Below are 26929 nucleotides of genomic sequence, written 5' to 3' on the forward strand. Positions count from 1 at the left end.
TCTCCATTTGTAGCTCCGGCCTCTGCTCCCTCCCCCTGCAGCAGATATCATAGTTGACTTTAAAACATATCAAAGCTTTCCTCTCATTACACAGAAGGCCTTATCAATGAAAACCTGAAGTCCCAGGCTCCTCCAACACTGCAGCGTGCCACAAGGGGTGGAAAAGTAGAAAAAATAATCTATGAAAAGAATAAATCTTGAGTTTAAATCTTGAGTTTAAATCTTGAGTTTAAATCTTGAGTTTAAATCTTGAGTTTAAATCTTGAGTTTAAATCCTGTATTTTCAGATAAAAGCACCTCCATCCAGGAGGAAGCATGGTTTTTCAAGATAGAAGCCCCAGATATTCATTATGTCCGGACAGTAAACTCAGGGTTAGCCTTGTTTTCAAAATAAAAGCACCAGATATTTATTGTATCCTTATAATAAACTCAGGATTAAGCTTGTTTTGGAAATAAAAGCCCCATAGAGTATCTCTATCCTTACAGAAAGATCAGGTTGAGCTTTTGTTCTTCAAAATAAAATCCCCAGGCTGGGTGTTGTGAAAACACATGAGTGCTGACGGACGGCTCGCAGTGACACGTCTCACATTGTGCCATAAACTCGTCCTCGTGCATGAGGCCCGTCAGGTTTCAGAAAGAGATATTTATAGAGCAGACCTGTGGGACAGCATTGCTCTGCAGATCCCTCTCAACGTGTTCTCAAGACACCTCTGTTTACCTGCTCACATCTATGGCAAATGCACGTGACTTCAGGGAGATTTCACTACTTTGATTCACTGAGTTTAATGTTCCCCATTTAGAGGGTCTGCAGGGCTATGCTGATGCTGTAATACAAACAGATGTGTAGAGGGGATTCTGTCAATTAAAGGTGCAGTACAATCATACTCTGAAGCTCTTTAGTCTCTTAAATGTAAACCTGTGAAGCCGTGTTAAGAGTTAAAGCAGCAACTATAAAACAAATGACTTAATAAAGGAGTAGAGTTTGATTTGAATAAAAAGCTAAGGGGTCAGGAAAGTTACTACTTGGACTTTAACATAATAATAATATATATTTTTTATAATAAAAAGTATATGAAAAAGAAAAGATAAGAGTAGTAATAATAATAATAAAAAATATGAAATAAATATTTAGAAATAACAATTCAAAAATATACAAAAATAATAGTAAAAATAAAATCAATACGTCAAAAAACGCACTAAAAATCTATTGATAATTATAAAAATACATTTGAATAAATAATAATAATAACATCATAAATAATAGCAGTAAAATAATAATAACAGCCTTAGAGTTAACTTGTAATCTGTGATCGGTTGCATCATCTCTCATCCTCCAACACCGTGTTGTTTAGGACATCCTCACCCAACAACAACACCTGGGATCCAGCAAGATGCAGCATTAAAAATGTAAGTCAACATGTTAAATAAAGTGGAAACCCCATATTTAATAATCTAAAACGTACACAATCATGATGAAAAACAAGAAGTAGCTTCATACAAGCAAGTACATATCAAATAAATAGGTACACATGTGTGTTAAGGTCCAAACAATACAAAATGAGGGAAACAGCAGAATAAAATGATCATAAACTCAATTAGTTACATGACGAGGGTTAAAAATACGGTGCAGCTTGGTTAAGAAGTCCGTAAACATAGTAAAGTAGTAAAATAGCAGCCAATAATAAGAATTACAAATAATATGCAGTATATTTTGCACCATTTAGTTTCCAGAAGCAGTGTCTCTCACCTTCTCTGGCTTTGATGAGCGCGCTGTTTGCCACCATGCTTTCAATCTCCATGTAGGAGTGTGTGTGTGTGTGTGTGTGTGTGTGTGTGTGTGTGTGTGTGTGTGTGTGTGTGTTTCCCTGAAGCTGTCCGAGTGTGTTAGTGCCCGTCAGATCCACAGGTTCTGATCCTCTGACTGATGTAATGATGTAATAAGGAGTCCTCTCAGGTCTGCAGTCAGTGGGTAAAGAGTCCAGTCTGTGGAGTGTCGGCTCTGAGGCTGTTCAGCCTGTGCTGCCTGTCTGTCTTATGAATGAGCCGCAGGTCACACACACACACACACACACACACACACACACACACACACACACACACACACACACACACACACACACACACACACACACACACACACACACACACACACACACACACACGCCCTCTGACAGGCGGGACTTACACTCATCCATTGTCATCATCTGAGGAACAGGTGGGAGGAATTTTTTTATTTACATTATTGATTGATTTTCGGTTTCCAAATTGATTTACATAAAATTGCTAATTTAAAAAATAGTGAAAATAACAAAAACATGCAAGATAAATATAATAATAGTAAATAGCAATGCATTTATTTTAACAATAAAACGAATATTATTAAAAAAGAACAAATAATAATAAAAATCTAAGAATATATAAATATTTATTGGCAAATCAAAGTGGTGTAATGTACAGTAAAGTGGCAAGTAAGTAGGTAAAACATATATATATATTTCTAATTTCTAATATCTGGTCATTTGCAAAGACCTTTAAATAAAACCACAGCAGGAGAAGATGAATGCATGTACTGACCCCTAGTGGTAACATGCTGCCAGTGCACATAAAAAGCAGCTGTTTTTGTCTATGTTGAGACAAATGAAAGGAGGAAAAGCTTTACAAATAAACTCCAATAACCAAAAGTAAGCAACCAGCATCCATTACTTCAGAGTGTGTTTCCATCATTACGCTCGTTTAAGAAGGGGGTTAACTGGTTGATATTCTCCTGATCTGCAGACTGAAGGTGTATAACAAGTCTCACAAATCCAATCCCTCTGGTAGTTTGGCTCTTTTTCCAGGGGTTGATTTCATTCTGTTTGGATCACGTCTGATTATTCTGTGACTCTGCTTCCTCTTCTGTTTCCACATCATGCTTTGCTCTGTCACGCATTGATTGTCACGTTTACTTTGAAGTATTTGACCTTTGACAGCATGCCTTTTACTTGTCACTGTGTTATTCTGTAACGTACTGTGTGTTGTCTGTCCTCAGAAGACCAGTCAGAGGTGCAGGATGAATACAGCCACCAGGGGAAAAGTGAGTACACAGTACTGCTCACACACACCTCGTACTCACAACACTACACACTGAAAACTGATGAAACACACTGAACAACGTTTCAGCATCACACGCAAAGTCTAAAGGAGGTGTGTTTTTATGTGAAATGTGATGTAAAATATCAAATATCACAATACTTTTTACCAAATACCTCATTATAGATGTTGGAGGGTTGACTATTGATGCTTCAACGAGATATTTGAACACAGATTTGATGAATAATCCTCAGAAAAGTGGATTTATTGAAGAAATGGATCAAAACAAATGATGTTCTAGCCACAAAAAGCTTCAGAATAAGATCTTTATCTATAATTATCTTAGATTATTATTTAAATAAGAGTTAAGGAAGGTTGCAATGATATCATTCTCTTATTGAATCTGTATTTAGGCCTCATTTTGTTTATATAATGTGCAGACAGGAAGCACATTGTTTAAAAACGCTGCGAGGAACCTGAAGCCAATCATCAGTTTGACACGGATCCCAAATTTGACTTATAACTTCTTTCCGATTTCAAGCGTCCTCATCAGGAAACAGAACATTAGGGTAACTGTAAAGAGCAGAACTAATCCGCCGGTTTCTTGTTGGCATTTATATTCACCCACAGCGATGATTCACATCTCCTGCAGGCGGTCGGACTTCACTGGTTTACAAATGCTCATTTCTTCTAAGTGATTTCACAACGCGGTGAAATCAAAGGGAGTACAAATCTGTGCTCTAGTCCACACACAAGTAAGTAGGTCAATAAGTGAGTAAGTAAATACACGAGTGGGTGAGCAAGCAAGCATTAAGTATGCAAGTAAGGAAGCAAGAAGGCCAACAGGTACGTAGGTAAGGAAGTAAGGAAGTAAGTAAGGGAGCAAGTATGCAAGCAAGGGAATACATTAAGTAAGCAGGTACGAGAGTATGCCAATAACTAAGTTAGTTTGTAAGTACGATCGTCAGCACCTAAGTACAGTGGGGCAAAAAAGTATTTAGTCAGCCACCAATTGTGCAAGTTCTCCCATTTCAAAAGATGAGAGAGGCCTGTCATTTTATCATAGGTACACTTCAACTATGAGAGACAGAATGGGGGAAACAATCCAGGAAATCACATTGTAGGATTTTTGATGAATTAATTGTAAATTCTCGGTAAAATAAGTATTTGGTCACCTACAAACAAGCAAGATTTCTGGCTCTCACAGACCTGTAACTTCTTCTTTAAGAGGCTCCTCTGTCCTCCACTCGTTACCTGTATTAATGGCACCTTTTTGAACTCGTTATCAGTATAAAAGACACCTGTCCACAACCTCAAACAGTCATACTCCAAACTCCACTATGGCCAAGACCAAAGAGCTGTCAAAGGAGACCAGAGACAACATTGTAGACCTGCACCAGGCTGGGAAAACTGAATGTGCAATAGGTAAGCAGCTTGGTGTGAAGAAATCAACTGTGGGAGCAATTATTAGAAACTGGAAGACATACAAGACCACTGCTAATCTCCCTCCATCTGGGGCTCCACGCAAGATCTCACCCCGTGGGGTCAAAATGATCACAAGAACGGTGAGCAAAAATCCCAGAACCACACGGGGGGACCTAGTGAATGACCTGCAGAGAGCTGGGACCAAAGTAACAGAGGCTACCATCAGTAACACACTACGCCGCCAGGGACTTCAATCCTGCAGTTCCAGAAGTGTCCCCCTGCTTAAGCCAGTACATGTCCAGGCCCGTCTGAAGTTTGCTAGAGGGCATTTGGATGATCCAGAAGAGGATTGGGAGAATGTCATATGGTCAGATGAAACCAAAATAGAACTTTTTGGTAAAAACTCAACTCGTCGTGTTTGGAGGAGAAAGAATGCAGAGTTGCCTCCAAAGAACACCATACCTACTGTGAAGCATGGCGGTGGAGACATCAGGCTTTGGGGCTGTTTTTCTGCAAAGGGACCAGGACGACTGATCCGTGTAAAGGAAAGAATGAATGGGGCCATGTATCGTGAGATTTTGAGTGAAAACCTCCTTCCATCAGCAAGGGCACTGAAGATGAAGCGTGGCTGGGTCTTTCAGCATGACCATGATCCCAAACACACCGCCAGGGCAACGAAGGAGTGGCTTCGTAAGAAGCATCTCAAGGTCCTGGAGTGGCCCAGCCAGTCTCCAGATCTCAACCCCATAGAAAATCTTTGGAGGGAGTTGAAAGTCCGTGTTGCCCAGCGACAGCCCCAAAACATCACTGCTTTAGAGGAGATCTGCATGGAGGAATGGGCCAGAATACCAGCAACAGTGTGGAAACCTTGTGAAGACTTACAGAACACCTTTGACCTCTGTCATTGCCAACAAAGGGTACATAAAGTATTGAGATGAACTTTTGTTATTGACCAAATACTTATTTTCACAATCATTTGAAATAAATTCATTAAAATCCTACAATGTGATTTCCTGGATTTGTTTTCTCATTCTGTCTCTCATAGTTGAAATGTACCTATGATAAAAATTACAGGCCTCTCATCTTAGAACTTGCACAATTGGTGGCTGACTAAATACTTTTTGCCCCACTGTATGTTTGTTAGTATGTAAGCAAGCATAAAATCAACGTATAAATAAGCGAGTCTGAGCGAATGAAAATAAGGACGTACGTTTGTAAGTGAGCAGGTAAGTATTCCATTCACCTCTGATCTCATGGATTGATTGGTATGAGGTGATCCTGTAGTACTCTAGCATGCCATGGTGGTGGTTTCTGATTGGTCGCTGCCTAATAAAGAAGTGTGAGCGTCATCTGAAGTCAGGCCAGACGTCTGTGTGGCTGCAGGAGAACGAAAGAGAGCGATGTTTATTGTGCCGCTCAGCTTTCTCCATGGATCTGGTGGATTTGGGGGATGAAGAGCTCCTCTCTTAGCGGGCGCACACATGATCACTCTGCAGGAATTGAAACACTTGGGCCTCAGAGCGGATCCACCGCAGGAACTCATCTGACTGCACGGTGAAATCTGTCCTCTGCGCGCTCTGAAAGACAGACTGCCGTGTCTCGGACGCTGAAGAGCTGAGATCTTCCTTCCTATATGCTGAGGGTGGCATTAAATAAAAAGGAAGTTAAAACCGTAAAGCCCTGAGCTTGCTCTCCTTCTGAACATCACGTGCGTCCCGTCTGAGGGAGCCTATGCGTGTTTCAAACTATGAAGTCCATTAACACACACAGCACTTGTCTGAGTATGTAGACCCACTTGTTGAATCAGTGACTCTCCACTTTGATTCTCAGGGGGTTTTCTGTTCCGTTGAAGTTTCGTCTCGTCTTGTTTTGTTCTTAGTTACGTGCTTGATTGCTTACATACTCAGTTAATTGCAAACTGAATGTATTGCTTGCATGCTTACCTAACCTGCCGACTCACTAATCTATGTACTTATGAATAAAGACATCAGAGAGATTGTGCTGGCATTGTGTTTGTCTGAGTTTCCTGTGTCCTTTCCTTTGTATAACCTCCAGCCAACATCCGCTTTGATTTGATTTGTTTTGCACCTTTACACGCAGATCTTCTCACATCTTCCCACACACCACACTATAAACATTACATAATAAACCCCTTAATTTATCTCTTAACTTGCTCTAAGTCAATTTATCCTTTAGCATTTTCGTCACAGCTGAAATATTCTGTGGAACAAATCTGAAGATCTTTTTCAAAATCGGTCCAAACGTTCGACTGTGGAAATAGATTTTCTACTCATAGTGCTCAATTATTAACTACACAGAAGCTTGATCAGAAAATGGCTGCCTTTACGAAACTAGGCGCACAAACTATTTTCTAGCTGTAATAATAATGAGTTAATTTGTATTGCACTTTGCTATGAGTGAATGACAGTTTAAAGGTCATCTGATAAAGTCTGCCCAAAGTATGTCTGTCGAATACGTTTAATAAGTAGAGTTTTACTCCCTGAGATTTAATGGAAATACTCAAAAGTAATATGACCTTAAAACTGTATTTAAATACAACAATTAAGTAAATATAGAAGTTGAATTACACAAGCTGGTTGTATTGGTGATGTGACACTGTCAGCTGCAGCAGAGCGTCTTCATCCTGAAACACTACTGAAGGTAAAACGTTTTCTGTGGAAAGATATGCCAAAGAAAACCAAATCATAGACCTAAAAACGTCAGGTTATTGTGACATGAGATGCATTTAATTAACTTTGTCATACAATAGTTTTATCTTTCCTCTCAGGATTTTGAAACTGCAGAGGAGCACGTCAACATGTTTTAAACTCAACTTCAAAATCTGATGAAGTGACGAAAAGTCATCTGACTCAACTGTGACTGCATCAATTTGGGAAACCAGAAGCACAAACATGCTTCTCAGTGTGTGTGTGTGTGTGTGTGTGTGTGTGTGTGTGTGTGTGTGTGTGTGTGTGTGTGTGTGTGTGTGTGTGTGTGTGTGTGAGGGAGGGGTCTGCAGAGTATAAACAGCCATCACTCCTCTGCCTCCATCACACCAGGACTTTAAAACCTTGCGTTCATGTCGGTGTCTCTGCAGAGGAGACTTTGAAATTCACTTCATATCGTCTGTGATCGTTGTCAGGAATCATGCCTCTAAATAAACCCAAAATAGCCATCGGGTTCATCGTGGCGGGGGCTCTGACGGTGGTGTCTGGAATCGTTATGCTGTTTGTGGGACCGATGGTGATGAAAGACCAAGTGATAAAGGTGAGGAGTAATGGGAAAAAAATAGTTCAAACATAAAGAAAATGTTGTTTTAAAGTCAGGTCATAAACATTAGAGTCTGCTTCTTTCTCCATCTTTGTGTTTAAAAATTAAGTCTGAACTTTATTTAGAATGTAAAGATAAAATTAATGAATAATACAAAACAATTATAATAAAATAATGAATAAAAAGGTACTTTAAGTAATATTGAATGGGAGTCTTTCTTTGCTTGAATATGTATAATAATATGAATAAATAAATGAAGTAACTACATTTTATTAAATACATTTATAAGAGTTTAACTTCCCCTTTTTTGCATGCAACATTTAATGTATTACAAAAAACATTCTGAATATTTATGAATAATTATATATATATATATATATGCATCTGTCCATACCTCCTCATTCAACAGTGTAAAGTGTGTAAATACTCTCAATGTATTCCACATATGTATATATTTCACATCCTCAAATCTTTACTGTTGTTATTGTAAATATTCTTCTCTCTTTTTGCACTATTTTATTATCTTATCTGCACCATGTATGTGGAGTTGTTGGAGGAGCATGGGACATAAGATTTCATTGCCAACATATACGTTGTGTCTGCTGTGCATATGACAAATAAAACCTTAAAACATTGAAACTTGAAACCTTGAAATATAGTTGAATAAAATAATAATGAATACAAATCAGAATTACCATCTAGCCATGAAAATGAATTGAAAAATTCTGCTTCTAAAAGTTCACCTTTTTTCTTTATTTAGCCAATTCTTGTGAATTGAGGTTCTTTAATCTGAATGCTTTTCACAGTTTAAATGAACCCTACCCTTTGTGCTGCAGGGCCTTAGGAGATAGAAATCTGTTGCTGTTCTCTGCAGATATCTCCCCTACTGCTGCAGCTTCAAAGATGTTATGCACACCTGCAGGGTCAGACTTTGTCACCATAAGCACACATGCAATCCGACTGCTGTGAGGGTGTTATCACCCACATTTTACATACAGTGAGGGGGCACAGGGCGACTGTGGCTGCGAGTGGGCTTGATACCAGCCCTGCAGTCAACATGTGCATGTGTCCTCGGGCGAGATACTGAACCCTGAACCTATTTTAACTTTCTGGGCATGTGGGGATATTATTCTGCTCAATGGATAATAATATAATAAAATGAAGTAACTAATATGTTTCCAAAAGAGATGTTTTATATCCAAATATGAGTTTCAAGACACTACATTAAAAAAAATGTAATTAAAATTAGATCTGAAAAACAAACATTGCACAACCAGCCTGAGATGACCCGAGGGAGCAAAGGTTTAAAACAAAAACCTTACCAAGCAGGAAAAATACACCTAAAAGCCTAATCCACACAAAACATCTAGCATTTATAAAAGGATAAACATGAAGGGAGGTGGTGAGCCGGTGTGCTGTCGGGCACATTTCAATTTGATGGATTTTTTTACTTGTTTGTATTGCCAGGTATTTAGTTAAGTAACCCATCTGATTTGACCTGTGTTGCATAATAATAAAGACTGTGCGGAGAAACTCAGTTTCCCAGAATCCTCCGCGCGCCGCCAGGAGGCGTGGCTAATACAGTATAAATACAGCAACAATAGCAGCAGAGCGATTATATGGATCTGAGCAGTTCTGAAGCCGGACCGACCCTAAACGTTAACCTGAAGCTAGAGTAAATGCCACAGTGACAGCTCTCTGTAGTCTGTCAGGATCAGCCCTTAGCAGAGCATCTCTCCGGAGCCGAACACACTGCTGTCAGCTGTCAACAACAACAATAACAAGCCATGGCGATAAATAAAGCTAAAGTGGCGGTGGGCTTCATAGTGTCCGGGGTCCTCATGGTGTTCTTCGGGTTGGTTTTAACTTTTGTGGGGCCGATAATCATCGACGACCAGGTGGTGAAGGTAAGGGCTTCAGGCTGTGTGTGTGTGTGTGTCGTTATCATGAAACAGTGTGTGATCACCACCGGGACACGTGAGGATCCGGATCAATGATAACAAGGTCCTGCAGGAGGACTCAGAAACTCAGGAGTGATGTGGAGGAATACACTGCTCTTCAGTACAAGTACTCAAGTCTGGTACTTGAGTAAAGTAGAAGTACTCAGATCTTGCACTTGAGTAAAGTAGAAGTACTCAGATCTTGTACTTGAGTAAAGTAGAAGTACTCAGATCTTCTACTTGAGTAAAGTAGAAGTACTCAGGTCTTGTACTTGAGTAAAGTAGAAGTACTCAGATCTTCTACTTGAGTAAAGTAGAAGTACTCAGGTCTTGTACTTGAGTAAAAGTAGAAGTACTCAGGTCTTGTACTTGAGTAAAGTAGAAGTACTCAGGTCTTGTACTTGAGTAAAGTAGAAGTACTCAGGTCTTGTACTTGAGTAAAGTAGAAGTACTCAGATCTTCTACTTGAGTAAAGTAGAAGTACTCAGCTCTTGTACTTGAGTAAAGTAGAAGTACTCAGGTCTTGTACTTGAGTAAAGTAGAAGTACCAGAGTGTAGGAATACTCTGTCACAGTGAAAGTATTCTAAATGTTCCTCCAGTGAAAGTAGAAAGTACTCTCATCTAAATGTACTTAAAGTAGCGACAGTAAAAGTAGTCATTGTCTGATTTAAGGGATTATATTTACCATCATTAATCCAGATCTGCCTAGCAACTAATTATATGTAGTGGAGTACGGAGTAAATGTACTTAACGTTACCCCTCTGATGTAACAGTTGAAATGGGCATGAACTTCTGCAGGTGTTAAATCTCTCATTAAAAGTAATTGAATGACATTTCAGTGTTGAGCGCTGATGCAAAGAACGGTGTGTTTAACTCCTGTGAGAACATGTGAAGGAGGAGAATGTAATTCATGATTCATAAATCTGGATACAAGGACGTCTCCATCTCTTGTCCTGTACACTCTCACATCACATATAGGAGGTCATAGTACTTTTAAATTCTGTTTCGCGCTATTCTGAAGAAATCACTGAATTTATTAGAAAAGAACTGAATACAATTCAGCTGTACTTTTAAAGTGTAGGCTCCTGAAAATATATGGTGCTGAAATAAGGGTTTAAACTGTGGGGCAAGTTAGTGTTTGGAAATAAATCATAAAGGTCATGGACACATTCCCTGTCCTAAAACTTCCCCCACAGTGTTTGGTTTTTGTGTTGTGTTTAATATTCCTCTGCAGTTATTTTAGTTATATAATTCTTCCTCTCCCTCCAATGTCAGAACACGGTGATCGACCCGAAGAACAGCATGTCGTACACCATGTGGAAGGACGTCCCGGTGCCCTTCTTCATGTCTGTCTACTTCTTCAACGTCCTGAACCCTCAGGAGGTCCTGCGAGGGGAGAAGCCCATGGTGGAGCAGAAAGGGCCCTTTGTGTACAGGTAGGGACGTACGTAGGTGTTAGTGCATGTGAATGGTCTGCAAAGGCTAACATCCCAAAGTTCCGGGAATGTAGTGACATCACTGCGGAACACTCGCGCTCCAACACATTCTACAATAATAGGCTAAGGAGGCGAGACATCTCCAAGTGGGTGACCAATCACAACAGAGCCGGCCAGCTAACCAGTCAGAGCAGACTGGGCTCTGGTTTCAGACAGAGGGTTTAAAGAGGAGCAGGCAGTATGAGAAACATAAAGAGCTTCCAGAACATTAAAGCCTTATGAATGTAATATGCACCACCTCCCTTCATTTCATGGTTTAACTCTCTACGTAATGACATCCACCGCAGAGCTGTGGACTGGTCGTGTTAACCTTCTTGCAGCTGGTTCGGTGCAGCTGTGTGTTCTTAAAGCTCTTCTGGCTTTTTTTGGTTTTTAGGGAACACAATGTTCTCCTCATTGATAAGTACGTCACACTACATGTGAGTAATTCAGCCTCTCCGGTACCACAGTAGGATGTCGTCCAGACGCTGTTGCATAACTGTGCAGTACAAATCTAATGTACATCTAATGAGGGGGGATCACATGAACTCATGCACCCCCTCTTATCTCGAGGAAACAGAATGCATGCAGAGATCTATTTTATGTAAAAGTGGAGGGATGTGTAACCAGTAATGTCACATTAAGGAGCAAATTAGGTTCTGAATCTTGGGCACTTCCTGCCCTCGTAGATTAACTTCCACTTGTTTTAATTTGCAAGGAAAGGAGTGTCCTGTAAGCGGGACTGTCCTTGAAGTTGACTTACACTTATTTTGGATTTTAATTCAAGTTTCTCCACAGTTTATCTTGCAAAAGCAGCCGTTTATGTCCTGTGTTCACCTGAGATTTGCTCCTTTTTTAGAATTGGAATGTCTTTTTTATCCCGGGGGAAATTGGGGAAGATACAAAAATAGAATAAAAATATTGATCTGAACAGAAAAAAGTAAGACCCAAAAATAAAAGGATTAATGATTGTAAAGATAAAAATGTAAGTAAGACTTTTCATTAAATTAAATTCTTTTTCATGATGTGTCAAAGCCTCCTAATAATGAGGTCAAAATGCATCATACCTTTGTGATGAAGACCTTTTTTCTTTTAGTTAATTACTTTTAAAAAGCTCTGTTTTATTCTATAATAAACGCACTGCATGGACATGATCTCTTTTTTAAAGGGATGAAAGTCACTGTTTTTATTATTTAAGAAAGTAGATCAAACAATCATTTAATGGCAATATTTCCAATGTATTATTATATAATATCTAATGTGTTTTATATGATTACATGTTTGGTTCTAAGTGAAATTAGTGACAAGTGTTTTTTTTACAGAATAAGAAGTGGGTTTATTTACACATTGGAGGAGTTTGCCTTGGTGTATATGGTGCATACATGAACACAGTTATATAAGATAAATGATATCAAAAAAGGACCAGAAAAACACTATTTAAAGACATATATTATAAGATTCAAAGATAGAGAAATATTTACATGAAATCAAATAAAATATGTGCCGTTTTGGAATGAAAGTGGAAAGTTGTGCAGATATAAGAGGCAGCTTTGTGTACAGATGTGAGGATAGCCTCTTGAGATGTAGCATCTCCTTTTCGAGGGGGTCCTAAAACATAAATACACACTTTATGAAACACATGCAGACAGTTGCATAGCATTACATTCACTACCGATGTATAGGATGGTTGTGCAGGACACTCTCTGTGCATTTATGTAATGCATACTGTTTATGGGCTGGATAAGTGTCAGTGTCAGTGGATCTTATCTGCTGACTTCCTCTTATCCTCACCTGTTAAGTGTACCTTGAACTAAAGGGTGTACAAACAATAAAGCGTCCATAATGTGAACAACAAAACAATGTTATTAAAACTCAAAGAAAGCAACGTTATCTCCTGTCTCCAGAATCACCTCCAGTTTCCTCTAGAGACGCCTGATACTTGTTAAACACTTAAAAAAGTAGTTGAAGGTAATCACTGAAGTGCATCATGATTTTCTGCTTCTGAAACTTTGAAATTATGGGAAACAAAAGTATAATCTCCGCATATTTTCTTGTCTTTTTCCAGGAAACGGATCCAGAAAGACAACATCACGTTTCATGACAACGGAACAGTCTCTTACAGAGAGTACAGGCGGTATTACTTTGAGCCGACCATGTCCTCTGGGACCGAGGCCGACGTCGTCACGATACCAAACATGTTGGTGCTGGTAAGACATCATGAACTGTTTTGAATTCAGATACCTCCCTTAGGACACTTCACCTAAGTACCGTGCTTTAGTTCCTTTATAGCCCAACATTAGCCACCTTTAGCTTAGCGGTGGTGACCTGAAGTCATGTGACCGTGCTGTAGTTCCTTTATAGCCCAACATTAGCCTCCTTTAGCTTAGCGGTGGTGACGTGAAGTCATGTGACCGTGCTGTAGTTCCTTTATAGCCCAACATTAGCCTCCTTTAGCTTAGCGGTGGTGACGTGAAGTCATGTGATTGTGCTGTAGTTCCTCTATAGCCCAACATTAGCCTCCTTTAGCTTAGCGGTGGTGACGTGAAGTCATGTGACCATGCTGTAGTTCCTTTATAGCCCAACATTAGCCTCCTTTAGCTTAGCGGTGGTGATGTGAAGTCATGTGACCGTGCTGTAGTTCCTTTATAGCCCAACATTAGCCGCCTTTAGCTTAGCGGTGGTGACCTGAAGTCATGTGACCGTGCTGTAGTTCCTTTATAGCCCAACATTAGCCTCCTTTAGCTTAGCGGTGGAGACGTGAAGTCATGTGACCGTGCTGTAGTTCCTTTATAGCCCAACATTAGCCTCCTTTAGCTTAGCGGTGGAGACGTGGAGTCATGTGACCGTGCTGTAGTTCCTTTATAGCCCAACATTAGCCTCCTTTAGCTTAGCGGTGATGACGTGAAGTCATGTGACCGTGCTGTAGTTCCTTTATAGCCCAACATTAGCCTCCTTTAGCTTAGCGGTGGTGAGGTGAAGTCATGTGACCGTCCTGTAGTTCCTTTATAGCCCAACATTAGCCGCCTTTAGCTTAGCGGTGGTGACCTGAAGTCATGTGACCGTGCTGTAGTTCCTTTATAGCCCAACATTAGCCTCCTTTAGCTTAGCGGTGGAGACGTGAAGTCATGTGACCGTGCTGTAGTTCCTAACATTAGCTTCTTACTTCAGGAATCATACAGTGGTGTTAATATGTGGAGATTTTCCTGCTGAACTAAACGTTGATCTTTCCTCTGTGTTTCCAGGGTGCAGCAGTGATGATGGAGAAGCTCCCGTACGCCGTGCGGTTGATGATCAGCGCCTCCTTCAAGACATTCAAAGAGGGACCCTTCCTCAGCAAGACGGTGGGGGAGCTGATGTGGGGCTACGACAGCGGCCTGGTGGACTTCCTCAATAAGTGGCTGCCCGGCATGCTGCCCTCAACGGGGAAGTTCGGCCTCTTTGCTGAAGTGAGTGATTTAAGGGCTTGGTTTTGGGGGAAAGCTGTGTCCAGATGGGCTACGGTATTTGGAGGGTGTCGTTTACTCAGACAAATACAAAATGTATACTGGCATGCATGCTAATAGCACCTTATTTTTAACTAAATATATTTGTTTTAATTCATAATCACATTATAAAAGCATTAGTGTTTCAGTAACCATAAGAAATAAAACTGTTTGTTGAATTTGTTATTTCTTATTTTTATTACCCCCTTAAAATTATACATATGTTAAATAAAGTTAAATGTATGTTTTTCATTATTGTTATTCATTTATTCAATTTCTCCTTCACGTACAAATAGTTTTATTTATTGTATGGAAAAGAATCAAGTCAAAAATAAAGAAAGATCAGAACAACTGCCATCAGGCATCAAACAAGATGCATTTTGAATGAATGATGTTCCATTTACATTCCCTCTAAGTATTCTACAAGTAGAATGATTTATTATTATTATGTATTTGTTTAGTTCAACAACTCCAACACCGGCCTGTTCACCATCTTCACCGGGAAAGACGACATCAGGAAGATCCACAAAGTCGACTCCTGGAACGGACTGACGGAGGTGACCAGTCTAAAATCTCTATTATTTTATCTGATTTTGATTCTGATTTGTTTGTCAAGGTTACTGAAAAACATCCAGTCAAAATTTCCCAAAACTTAATGGAACATTGAAGGATATTCTGAGGAAAAGGCATTTAAAACTGGAGCCGATCCGAATCACAGTGACTGAATGATGAATTGCTGTCCTCTGCTAGCTGAACTACTGGAAGACCCCTCAGTGCAACATGATCAATGGAACAGCTGGACAGATGTGGCCTCCATTCATGACCAGAGAGAGCACCTTGCCTTTCTACAGCCCCGACGCCTGCAGGTAAACAAAAAGTGCATTTAATGCAGCATTATTTTGATGCACGATATGAGACTTAATGAATAGTTTGACTGATGTTGCGATGACGATATTTGAGGGAATTTCTGCATCATAATTCTCAAAAGTATTTCCAATTTTATTCAATTTTATTGTATATTTTTTAGGCCTTTTAATATATATATTTATTGTTTACGTTCTTACTTTAACTTTATGTAAATATTTGTTCAAATTTATCTTTTTTGACCTTAATTTATTTTCTTTATTTTAACATATTTATTTTTACGTTTACTTTTTTATGTTTATTTACTTTTATTATTATATTTTTGGACATTTTGCTTTATTGAACTTTTATTTTTACATTACTTCTAGAGATAATTTCTATTTCGTATTTAGCTTTCATTCGTAAATGGAGCAACTGTCCACAGAACCAATTTACCCCGGGATAAATAAAGTATTCTGATACAAATATTTTGTTCTATATTTTATAAACCCTTTGTCCCCCTTCCTTCAGATCCATGGAGCTCGTGTACCAGCGTGACGGCAAGCTGCAGGGAATCCCTCTCTACAGATACGTCGCTCCGAAGACACTGTTTGCTAACGGGACGGATTACACTCCGAACCAAGGATTCTGTCCCTGCAGACAATCCGGCCTGCTGAACGTCAGCAGCTGCAGACACAGTGAGAGGACTCTTTAAAGTAGAGACAGCTACATACTGAAATACACCTGAACATCAGCAGGAGAGGACTCTTTAAAGTAGAGACACTACATACTGATATACACCTGAACATCAGCAGGAGAGGACTCTTTAAAGTAGAGACTCTACATACTGATATACACCTGAACATCAGCAGGAGAGGACTCTTTAAAGTAGAGACTCTACATACTGATATACACCTGAACATCAGCAGGAGAGGACTCTTGAAACAGTATCTAAATGAGAGTGGATTTAATCTGAAACATTGAAATGATTGTTTACATAAACTGTGTATTTTAGTCTCCCAATAATCAGAGAAAGCCTTTAATGAACTTATCGAACCTCGAGGTTAAGTCCCTTCAGACGGCACCATCAGGATAATCTGGGATTTACTTCCTGTGATATTTCAAATCACCAGGTTGTCCATATCTGACGGGGAATTGATCCCAAAGCACGAAGAGATTTCCTCCTCGCTGTGTGTGTGTGTGTGTGTGTGTGTGTGTGTGTGTGTGTGTGTGTGTGTGTGTGTGTGTGTGTGTGTGTGTGTGTGTGTGTGTGTGTGTGTGTGTGTGTGTGTGTGTGTGTGTGTGTGTGTGTGTGTGTGTGTGTGTGTGTGTGTGTGTGTGTGTGTGTGTGTGTGTGTGTGTGTGTGTTGGACCAGAAATAGAGAGCCAGATAAATAGCAACGGATTGAAGGAGAGGAAAAATAAGAGCTTTTCATTTCGCTCAAGAAAGATTTGACAGAATCTTGACTCTGACCTTTTGCTAACAACCCTGTCAGTGCTCTCAGACCTGTGTGTGTGTGTGTGTGTGTGTGTGTGTGTGTGTGTGTGTGTGTGTGTGTGTGTGTGGATGATAATGGAGAATTGGTGTGTGTGAAATGTGTAAAGGGCAGGGCAGGCAGTTGTTCTGCAGTAATCCATCTTCACTTCAGGGCTCAGCCTCGGAGCAACAGGCTCCTCAGGGGGGAGAGGCAGAAAACACTCCGTGGGCATCACTCTCCTCCTCTACGAAACGGGGAAATGCTCAGCCAGCGGGCGCTCGAGATTTTCACAGCGAGGAAAACAAGAGAACAGAAATTAAGAGTATACCATTTGTTCCGTGTCGTCTGTTTCTCCACCGCTGACAGCACGGCGAAGAACAGCGTTAGCAAACGACTCAAAACCAGTTGCTTCAATCGAGTTAATCACAGTCGTATTCTGTGCTTCATCACGATTAACCACAAGTTAAAATACTAGGTTTAGCTTGTATTTCTCTTAGGATTCAAAACATATAAACATGTGGTGTTGTGATAAATGCATGAAATCTTGTAAGAGAAATCAGAGTTTCTGTGCTTTATGTGAACAGGATTTCTGAATGATTGGAAACAGTTTTCCAACATTTAACCAAACAAAAGTGCAGAGCCCCAGTGATCCCCCTGTGTAATGTGCACAACATCTCTGCCATCATCATCGCGGGCAGCGAACAGAGCCGAACGCACAGAATAGAAAATGAGTTCTCAGAGAGAGGGTGAGGAGAGAAAGGGAGGGGAGGGAAAGGGCATCTGTGTTTGAGAGAAAGAAGAAACTGAACATCAGCAGGAGAGGACTCTTTAAAGTAGAGACACTACATACTGATATACACCTGAACATCAGCAGGAGAGGACTCTTTAAAGTAGAGACTCTACATACTGATATACACCTGAACATCAGCAGGAGAGGACTCTTTAAAGTAGAGACACTACATACTGATATACACCTGAACATCAGCAGGAGAGGACTCTTTAAAGTAGAGACACTACATACTGATATACACCTGAACATCAGCAGGAGAGGACTCTTTAAAGTAGAGACACTACAGACTGATATACACCTGATCATCAGCAGGAGAGGACTCTTTAAAGTAGAGACTCTACATACTGATATACACCTGAACATCAGCAGGAGAGGACTCTTTAAAGTAGAGACTCTACATACTGATATACACCTGAACATCAGCAGGAGAGGACTCTTTAAAGTAGAGACTCTACATACTGATATACACCTGAACATCAGCAGGAGAGGACTCTTTAAAGTAGAGACTCTACATACTGATATACACCTGAACATCAGCAGGAGAGGACTCTTTAAAGTAGAGACACTACATACTGATATACACCTGAACATCAGCAGGAGAGGACTCTTTAAAGTAGAGACTCTACATACTGATATACACCTGAACATCAGCAGGAGAGGACTCTTTAAAGTAGAGACGCTACATACTGATATACACCTGAACATCAGCAGGAGAGGACTCTTTAAAGTAGAGACCCTACATACTGATATACACCTGAACATCAGCAGGAGAGGACTCTTTAAAGTAGAGACACTACATACTGATATACACCTGAACATCAGCAGGAGAGGACTCTTTAAAGTAGAGACACTACATACTGATATACACCTGAACATCAGCAGGAGAGGACTCTTTAAAGTAGAGACACTACATACTGATATACACCTGCACATCAGCAGGAGAGGACTCTTTAAAGTAGAGACACTACATACTGATATACACCTGCACATCAGCAGGAGAGGACTCTTTAAAGTAGAGACACTACATACTGATATACACCTGCACATCAGCAGGAGAGGACTCTTTAAAGTAGAGACACTACATACTGATATACACCTGAACATCAGCAGGAGAGGACTCTTTAAAGTAGAGACTCTACATACTGATATACACCTGCACATCAGCAGGAGAGGACTCTTTAAAGTAGAGACACTACATACTGTTATACACCTGAACATCAGCAGGAGAGGACTCTTTAAAGTAGAGACACTACATACTGATATACACCTGCACATCAGCAGGAGAGGACTCTTTAAAGTAGAGACACTACATACTGATATACACCTGAACATCAGCAGGAGAGGACTCTTTAAAGTAGAGACTCTACATACTGATATACACCTGAACATCAGCAGGAGAGGACTCTTTAAAGTAGAGACTCTACATACTGATATACACCTGAACATCAGCAGGAGAGGACTCTTTAAAGTAGAGACTCTACATACTGATATACACCTGAACATCAGCAGGAGAGGACTCTTTAATAATTCACTTTTTGTTTCCCAGACTCTCCAGTGTTCATCTCTCACCCTCACTTCTTCAACGCTGATCCTGTGCTGCTGGACTTTGTGCAGGGACTCAATCCAACGGAGGAAAAGCACGGCCTCTTCATAGACATCCATCCAGTGAGCTCACACACACACACACACACACACACACACACACACACACACACACACACACACACACACACACACACACACACACACACACACACACACACACACACACACACACACACACACACTACACTCATCCTCACACACTTTCCGTCTTTGTAATACAGGAGTTTAAAGAGCTTTAGTGCTGCTGGCGTCGTGTTGTCCTCCTAAAGGTGGACTGATTGCGTATCAAAGACTCTTATCTCTGGCTCATATGATTTTGTAAACAAGGACAGAAGAATCTCTGAAAAAAACAAGACGAAGAAATAAAAACGGTGTGTAAAATGAGAATAGCAGGATAACTTAAAACACTTAAATAAAAAACAACCAGCTGTTTCAAAGTAAATGAAAGAGACACTACTTAGTGAAACGTTGTGATAGTTTTCTGCAGAAAGCTGCTGAATCTTGTGGCTGTTTGTTTTCCTTATTTAACCCTGGGGGAAAGAACAGTAAAGAGAGAATCAGCTTGAAGGAAGTCCCCGTGTCACATACAGATCATCAGTTTGAAAACTCATCGTGCACTCTTTTTTTATCTCCCTGATCATTATCGTCTCTTATCACCATCTGTTGGCGTTGACCCCATGCTGATTAGAGCAGCCGGCTGATCCTGAGGCAGGGCTTCAGTTTTACGGCCGTGCCATAACCGTAAAAGAGCCCTGATGTTGTTTCAATGAACCTGACCACAGTGTGATAAGCTAATTGGTAATTGGGCTGTTTGGTCGTAATCATTGTATAATATGAGGAGAGCAAGTTTCCAGGTCAGGGAGATTAAAGTACAGTTAACTATTAAGAGGAATCACTTGTGATATGTAATGAAGCTATCTGAAAGGTCCAACAGCAAGAGGTAATGCCTAAGACCTCTTAAAATATGCAAAGTTCTTTTTAGCCTGTTATTTTCTGCTTCGCTCTAATGCAGTGTTTTCACGGATAGTAGGCGGGGCTTCATTTTGACCAGAAGTGATGTCAGCGCCTCATGCGTGATAATCAGAATCCAGTTTATTGGCCCAGTACGTGAACAAAAACAATGACTTTGACTTTAGGATTCGTTTATCTCAATGCACAAACACATAGACAAAAACAACCTCTGCATTTTAAATGTACCAAAGTGTTTCAATATTCCATGGCCCTAATGTACCCCTCTTCTTACTACAGGCTGTTGTTTGAAACTTTGGACAGATTTTGATCTCCTTTATTCTCCAAATTAGTCCCAGTTTAATAAAATAAGAAAAAAAAGGCAACATTTTTCAGCTTCGGAAACAATGAGGTTTATTGAGAACAGCTGGCTCAAATCAAAATGTTTGACCAGGAACGTTTACACAACAGGTCAGTGGTTTCATTGCGAAATACTGAGAGCATGATAAGAACCAGTGACAGCATGTTCAATATTTTTTATTTTATGACTACACCCAGGAACAAACCAGTTAAATACAATGCTCAAATAATGACTGAGAATCTCAAGCCAATTTCTTTGGTGGCTCTTCTTTGCACACATCTCCTCAGTCCCTTGGATAAATGGTTTCCTTTCAATTCAGTGTATCAGTGGGCCAGATATTTACATAATATATATAACACTAAATCATGAATACTTGGTGGTTATTACCCTGCAACAGTTGGCGTCCATGTTTGTTTGGTCACTATATATGTTATAGGTGGTTTACATTTTCATTTATGGGGAAGAAGGTGAAGCAGTTGGTGCCATGTTTGTTTTTGGAAAGGAACACGTTGGCGTCCATGTTGGTTTCAAAAGAAGAACATGTAACAGTTGGTGTCTGTACTTGTTTTTGGAGAAGAAGATGAAGCAGTCAGAGTCCTTGTTTGACCCCAAAAACAAGGACTCTGAGTTGTTTGTTCAGGTGTTGTCCGGACATCGCCTGTGGCAGGAAAACATTACCGACCCAGAATCACAAACAGGAAGTAGCAAAGCTCTGTCGTGAGACGCTCCCTTTGATCAAAATCGCGAGGAGGTTTTTAAAATCCTCTGAGAACGCGAATCAGAAAACCCTATTGTGCAGCTTTGTAAACGAGGATTAAGTGGAGGCTTCCTCTCAGATGAACTGCGGAAGTTAAGCTGCCAACTTAATTGATCAAAGGCTTTTCAGAGGGCGTTGTTTTTGAGGTGAGCAGTCTGCCCGCCACCAAGGGTTCAATATAATATTGCTTTGTAAATCCACATTAGATAAACTGGCATGCCAACGTCTCAAAGCCCGTCAGCGTTTCAGTTTTCTGAAACACAAGCATCTGTTCTTAATGAAGCAGTGTGACGTGTTACTATAGACATGTAGCAGCTTTCCCAACAAAAAGGCAAACTAATAAACGTGCATTTCTGGAGTTCTCTTCCTTATGTTCCTTAGATGTTTTATGGTCAGTTTCAAACTAAACGTGGTTTTAGCCTCGTTGTTCACATCTTTAAATGATTTTAAATGATAGGATATATAAAAAGACGAGTTGCTTATATATAGCCTTATTTAAAATGAGGTCTAAAAAGGCAATACTTCTGACCAAAAAGTCCATATAAAGCCAGTAAACCTGTGTTTTTGGACAAATAAACACAATACCTTCTCCTTATTCTCACTTTTCACACGAAGGAGAGACTTTACATATTTAAAGTAACGGTTCCTATAAATAATGTTCTGTTTCTGATCCCAAAATGCATTTCTGTGTTTAAATGCCATTATTCCCCCCCCTGCTCTAATGACGGTGGTGTTGGGCGGCTCAAACAGGATATCTCTTCCATTCTGTTTTATCTGTAAAATAAAACACTTCTCTGGATCTCAGAGACTTTCATTTCCTGCAGGATTTCAGCAGCGCGCTGATATCTGTCTCAGGATGTTATCCAATAAGAAAACAGGTTTAGTTTTTTGATCCAATCCTCCATAGCATGATTATTGTTGTTGTTGTTGTTGTTGATCACACATTTGGTTTGGTTTGTTCACACCAACATGTTTTTGTTTAATAATTTGAGAGCAGTTTTAAATAGTTGTTACCGTTTCATTTATTCTGCTTTTGGATTTAATGTAGACAACTCTTACCTTATAACCTCCTAAATATACAGTAGAGTAATAATATAGTTTTCCCTGACTTGCAATCAACTTCCAATCTGTGGTGTTCAATATTTACACCAGGTGCCAAAACATGCCTTCAAAATAAAAGCCTAAAACTAACTTTAATTAACAAAAATATCACTAAATATTAATAAATGTGCTGTGAAAAAATGAACGTTCAGCTGTTGAATAATATAGTGTAACTCCCACAGTGTCTGAATATAATCATAATTTATCTGAACTTTAATGTTCTATTTATAAATGCTGTTCTTTTTCGACCTTTGTTTTTGCTTCACGTTAAAAGAAAACTAAAACGTAATTGAGATATAATGCTTACGATGAGGCACACATCTTTCTTTTATCCTGTTTAACTATATATTAAAAAAGGCTTGTGTTTTTATGTGCATGTCTGGACTGTAATGAAAGAAAGAATCCGTCCCACATTTCCTCCTCCTGTGCTGTGTGTTCACATGGGACCAGTTTAATGCTTCTTTGTGGCTGGGATTCAAACGCTCCCGTTCAATCTCTTTTTTAAATGCACATTAAGTCCAGTTTATTCCCCGTTTGAACGCTCCCCTGCGTCTCTCCGCAGATGACGGGCGTTCCTCTGAACGTATCCATCCGCCTGCAGCTCAACCTCTACATGAAGACGGTGTCAGGAATCACGTAAGGACACATTCCCCCGTTCCGCCGTAACGCTGTAAATGATTGTCGTGCATTGTGTTTTCATCCATGCATTGTTTAATTTGACATCAGAGCACTTCCTGTTTTTATTCCCCTCTCTAAAACCTGGAGTTTATCTTGTTGTTTTGCAGAGAAACTGGCAAGATCTCCGAGGTGGTGATGCCCATGATCTGGTTTGAGGAGGTCAGTTCATCCCGTTTTTTACCAGCGTTTTATTGTTTGTGTGTCGTTAGTGTTCAGAAATGTTCTATAAAAGCACTTTCATTTCCTCCTTTCATGTGCACTAATTGGCTAATTAACTAAAGTTGTTATAAAGAAAACAAATCGAGCGATACATTTAGCTTCTGATGTTTGATATACATGTTAGTGCTGTCTTTGATCCTTCTTTAATTCATTAGACATCTTACTTATTAATCTTTTTTGATTGACCACACTTACTTTAACTCCTGATCTTCATGAACATGTTTTTATTTATTAGACATTTTAATATCAATATTTTTATTTATTTTATTTTGAAATTAAGTCGCAAACCCAATTTTTCCCGGGATAAATGATTTGGATTACGCTGGTAATTTGTCTCTTTCCATTAAACCTGTGTCATTAAACGTGACTCTATGCATGTATTATTTCCCCCTCAGAGTGGATATATAGACGGTCCGATCCTCAAAACGTTCCACACCAACCTGGTGATCCTTCCGGCGGTGATGGAGTTCATGCAGTACGGCTTCATCGCGCTGGGCGTCGCCACCATCATCATCGCCTCGCTGATGCACCACAAGTTCAAGGTAACGCTGAAACCAACACGCGCACCCTGCCGAGGGATAACTGCATGAAGCACACTGCACAGACACGCATGCTCACACTAACGGACAGGATGGGAACTAAAACCCTGCATTGAGAGTGAATTAAACAGAAAGGAGAAAAGTGAATGGCGTTTTTTCTCCTGGGTTTTTGTCTTTACTATTAAAATATAATGACCCTTTGAATTTAAAAGCATTTCTGCAAATATTAAAGCTAACTCAACTTCCTATCATAACTTTATTATATGAAATACCAAGCATTGCTTCAAGATGATGTCATCTGCTCATCATGTTTCGGACTGATTTGCCCCAGATTTCCTCCTCAGCTTAACCCATATATACTTTAATCCCAAGAGACTGACAATAGTGGCAGTAAACCATAAAGAGACTAACTCAGAACAGCAAGAAACATGCAGGTTTATTCACTTCTGATCAAACCGTGCCAGAGCTGGTACATTACTCTGGGTCTAAGAGCCTGTGTTTCACAGCAGGAGCTTCAAGGCTTCTCTGACTCAGATTGCTCACTTTTTCCACTTCAATAGAGAGGTTTTACTCCCACTGACTTATGAACTGTTGCTTACAGGTTTATATTCCAGTGAAATGGTTTTAAGAGCACTGGCATCTTGAATATAAGTTGGTTTGATGTTGTATGTTTGCAGAGGGCTTGGACAAATGTGAAAATGACATCCACAGGAGTGGACAACCCCGGGGTAAAACTGCCGGCTCCTAAAACAATCTGAAAAATCTTTGTGTCAAAATTTAGATTTTCACTGTGATCATCAGCTTGATATTTGGAATCGAGTTGATTAATCTAATCCGTTCATTATGAATATTTTATGTCATGTTTTAATTTTGAGGATAGCAATTATTTTAAAGGTTTAATCAGTGCAGAATTATTTTAGATTTATTTCATTTGAGTCATTTAAATGTACTGTTCACAATTTTCGGGGTTAGGTATCTCCCCCAAGGATACATCGACATGTTGACTGCTAGGGCTGGGATCGAACCCACTTCTACCTCGCAGCCACAGTCGCCCCAAACTAAATAGTTAAACAACGATTTTATTGGTTATTTAGAAAAATGGCCAAAAAGGGACCAGTTTCAGTTATTTATTCATTTATAAATGATATTAAATGAAGTATATTTTATATCCTACGAGTCTGACGGCACACGCATTGTGAAAATGACTTTGTAAAATCTTGGTAATAATTTGTACAGCAAGTTGGTGATTTCATTCAGATTAAGGTAGTAGTTGCAGCTCCACGCGATTGCTCAACTGATTGCAATGCATGTTGGATTTGAGAGCTTTCCATTTTTTCCTGCATGATAATCAGTCCCTATAAAAGCAGACACGACTAACCAATCACATCTCGTCCGAGTAAACTGCACGGTGGAATAAATAAAAAGCCTGTGCATGAAATCTAACCTCTCCTTACATCCACGATCTAAAATGCCGCTGCAGGTTTTCCCTCCTCACTTTAATCAGACCTGCAGCGACCTGTGATTCATTATTTTGTATTATTCGATTGGCTAATGTGTAAGGTGGTCTTTTAGGCGTCCTTTAATGAGTGGGCTAAAGGAGGCGAAGAAAAAAAGGACAAATGTGACATAAATAATTCAGGTGGGTGAGAAACTCAAAGGTATACGTTTTCATTGTTTGAAGTTTTTCTTTTATTTCCATTTTTTCCTCATTTTTTATTTTACTGCTTTTTTTCTTCTCATTTTTCATTCAAGTATAGCATCAAAATAATACTAAAGGGAAACGTAGATTTATGAATGCACTTCTGGTCTTTGCACAGTTTGACTGTCAGTGCAATGATGCTCATTTGCACTGATGAGGAAAATCTTGGACCAAATTTCTACATATTGCATAATTAAATTCAAATAAACTCCACAGCAGCATTGGGTTGCTTTTTGCTTTTCAGAACAGGTAGGTGTCTGTATTTTGGTCTGAATGTATTATAGAAATGGTGTGTGGGTAAGGGTAAAACCATTCTGAGTGTTCAGCTTTTATTTTGAAGGTTGTAACTCTTCCTCTTTGCCTCTGCTCCTGACACAGATAAATGAATGTAAAGATGGCTGCACATCAGAGGAAAACACAAGCACTGGAGAGAAAGACCCTCTACTACAAGACCACGACTGACACACACACACACACACACACACACACACACACACACACACACACACACACACACACACAAACACACTCCCAGTATTTTGAAACCCTTGGTGCTCGTCTCGTTATATTTCAATGACATATTTTTTACTTTTCTGTGAAGTTTATGACTCTCGCACTTTCACTCCGATAAACGTCTTTGGGGGTCGAGGCTTTCTGAGTTTTTACGGCCAAAAGAAAGTGAAGATGTCGCCACTTTAAAACCACTTATTACTCTAAGAACTTTCACAAAGAACCAACAACACTATTTCCAGTGTCCTCAATTTCCTCCGCTCGGTGTTCGATGATCTGAAACACTTCTACTGAGATTCAAAGAGGTGTTTCTGCGTCGACGACCAGGGAACGATCGTGCGGCGAAGCTGTGGATTTCTACTACCACTGTGCCTTCATGGAGGGGGAAGCACTGCTCTGCATCTCCGGTGCATCGCGGACCTCAGAGTTTATGGAAAATGCAGAACGCAACACTCCTCTGTGGACCAGGGAGTCGAGCAGAGCGCACGCATTCCTGTTTGTTTACTACTGTCTTCTGTAAAGGTGTGAATGCTTTGTCTTGACGTGAATTATGTGTAAAATATGAAGTGAATGAGTGAAGAGAAACCTGGAGGTAATAAATGTGCCTTTTGTTTGAAATCCTCTGATTGAACGTGTGATTTCTGTTTCCTCTGGGGGTCAGAGTGGGAGATGCATGCCATATTTTAAAATGGATTTGCAGATCTGGGTATATTAAGATGTGCTATTGGTTGACCTTAAT

General features: G+C 39.8%; 2 protein-coding genes across 7 annotated transcripts in view; one reads left to right on the forward strand and one right to left on the reverse strand.

Moving 5' to 3' along the window:
• Positions 1 to 2029, reverse strand: part of grk5 (G protein-coupled receptor kinase 5) — a 13920-nt gene extending 11891 nt beyond the window's left edge. Inside the window, exons 1-3 of one of the 3 annotated variants that reach the window (XM_063888963.1) lie at positions 1847 to 2029; positions 1748 to 1798; positions 1 to 35 (exon numbers count right to left, since the gene is read on the reverse strand). The exon at positions 1 to 35 is cut by the window's left edge and continues 55 nt beyond it. In XM_063888963.1, the coding sequence (XP_063745033.1) occupies positions 1 to 35; positions 1748 to 1798; position 1847 (87 nt within the window). In that variant the 5' untranslated portion in view covers positions 1848 to 2029. Of the gene's footprint in view, positions 36 to 484; positions 510 to 1747 lie in introns of those variants that run through there. The other 2 variants (XM_063888962.1, XM_063888964.1) reach the window with 2 other exon arrangements.
• Positions 2030 to 7555: 5526 nt separating this feature from the next.
• Positions 7556 to 26808, forward strand: scarb1 (scavenger receptor class B, member 1). Of its 4 annotated transcripts, none has more exons than XM_063889638.1 (14): positions 7556 to 7761; positions 10981 to 11141; positions 13246 to 13387; positions 14423 to 14626; positions 15124 to 15219; positions 15413 to 15528; positions 16037 to 16203; positions 19320 to 19438; positions 23108 to 23181; positions 23331 to 23382; positions 23838 to 23984; positions 24659 to 24709; positions 25554 to 25620; positions 26059 to 26808. In XM_063889638.1, exons 1-14 carry the CDS (start codon positions 7642 to 7644, stop codon positions 26064 to 26066), a joined length of 1524 nt encoding a protein of 507 aa, XP_063745708.1. In that variant the 5' UTR covers positions 7556 to 7641; the 3' UTR covers positions 26067 to 26808. The 4 variants fall into 4 exon arrangements, with proteins under 4 accessions (XP_063745708.1, XP_063745706.1, XP_063745709.1 ...); XM_063889636.1 differs by lacking the exon at positions 7556 to 7761 and adding an exon at positions 9356 to 9671; XM_063889640.1 differs by lacking the exons at positions 7556 to 7761; positions 24659 to 24709 and adding an exon at positions 9358 to 9671.
• The last annotated feature ends 121 nt before the right edge of the window (positions 26809 to 26929 follow it).

This window comes from Eleginops maclovinus, chromosome 8, assembly GCF_036324505.1.
Source record: "Eleginops maclovinus isolate JMC-PN-2008 ecotype Puerto Natales chromosome 8, JC_Emac_rtc_rv5, whole genome shotgun sequence".
In the NCBI taxonomy this organism is placed as follows: domain Eukaryota; kingdom Metazoa; phylum Chordata; class Actinopteri; order Perciformes; family Eleginopidae; genus Eleginops; species Eleginops maclovinus.

What these genes read in the sequence shown, in the direction of transcription:
- scarb1 (XM_063889638.1), top strand. Translation starts at nt 7,642, where the DNA reads ATGCCTCTAAATAAACCCAAAATAGCCATCGGGTTCATCGTGGCGGGG. An exon ending in TACCAAACATGTTGGTGCTG is followed by an intron (nt 13,388 to 14,422) that starts GTAAGACATCAT and finishes CTGTGTTTCCAG; the next exon opens with GGTGCAGCAGTGATGATGGA. An exon ending in CAGGAGTGGACAACCCCGGG is followed by an intron (nt 24,710 to 25,553) that starts GTAAAACTGCCG and finishes GTGGTCTTTTAG; the next exon opens with GCGTCCTTTAATGAGTGGGC.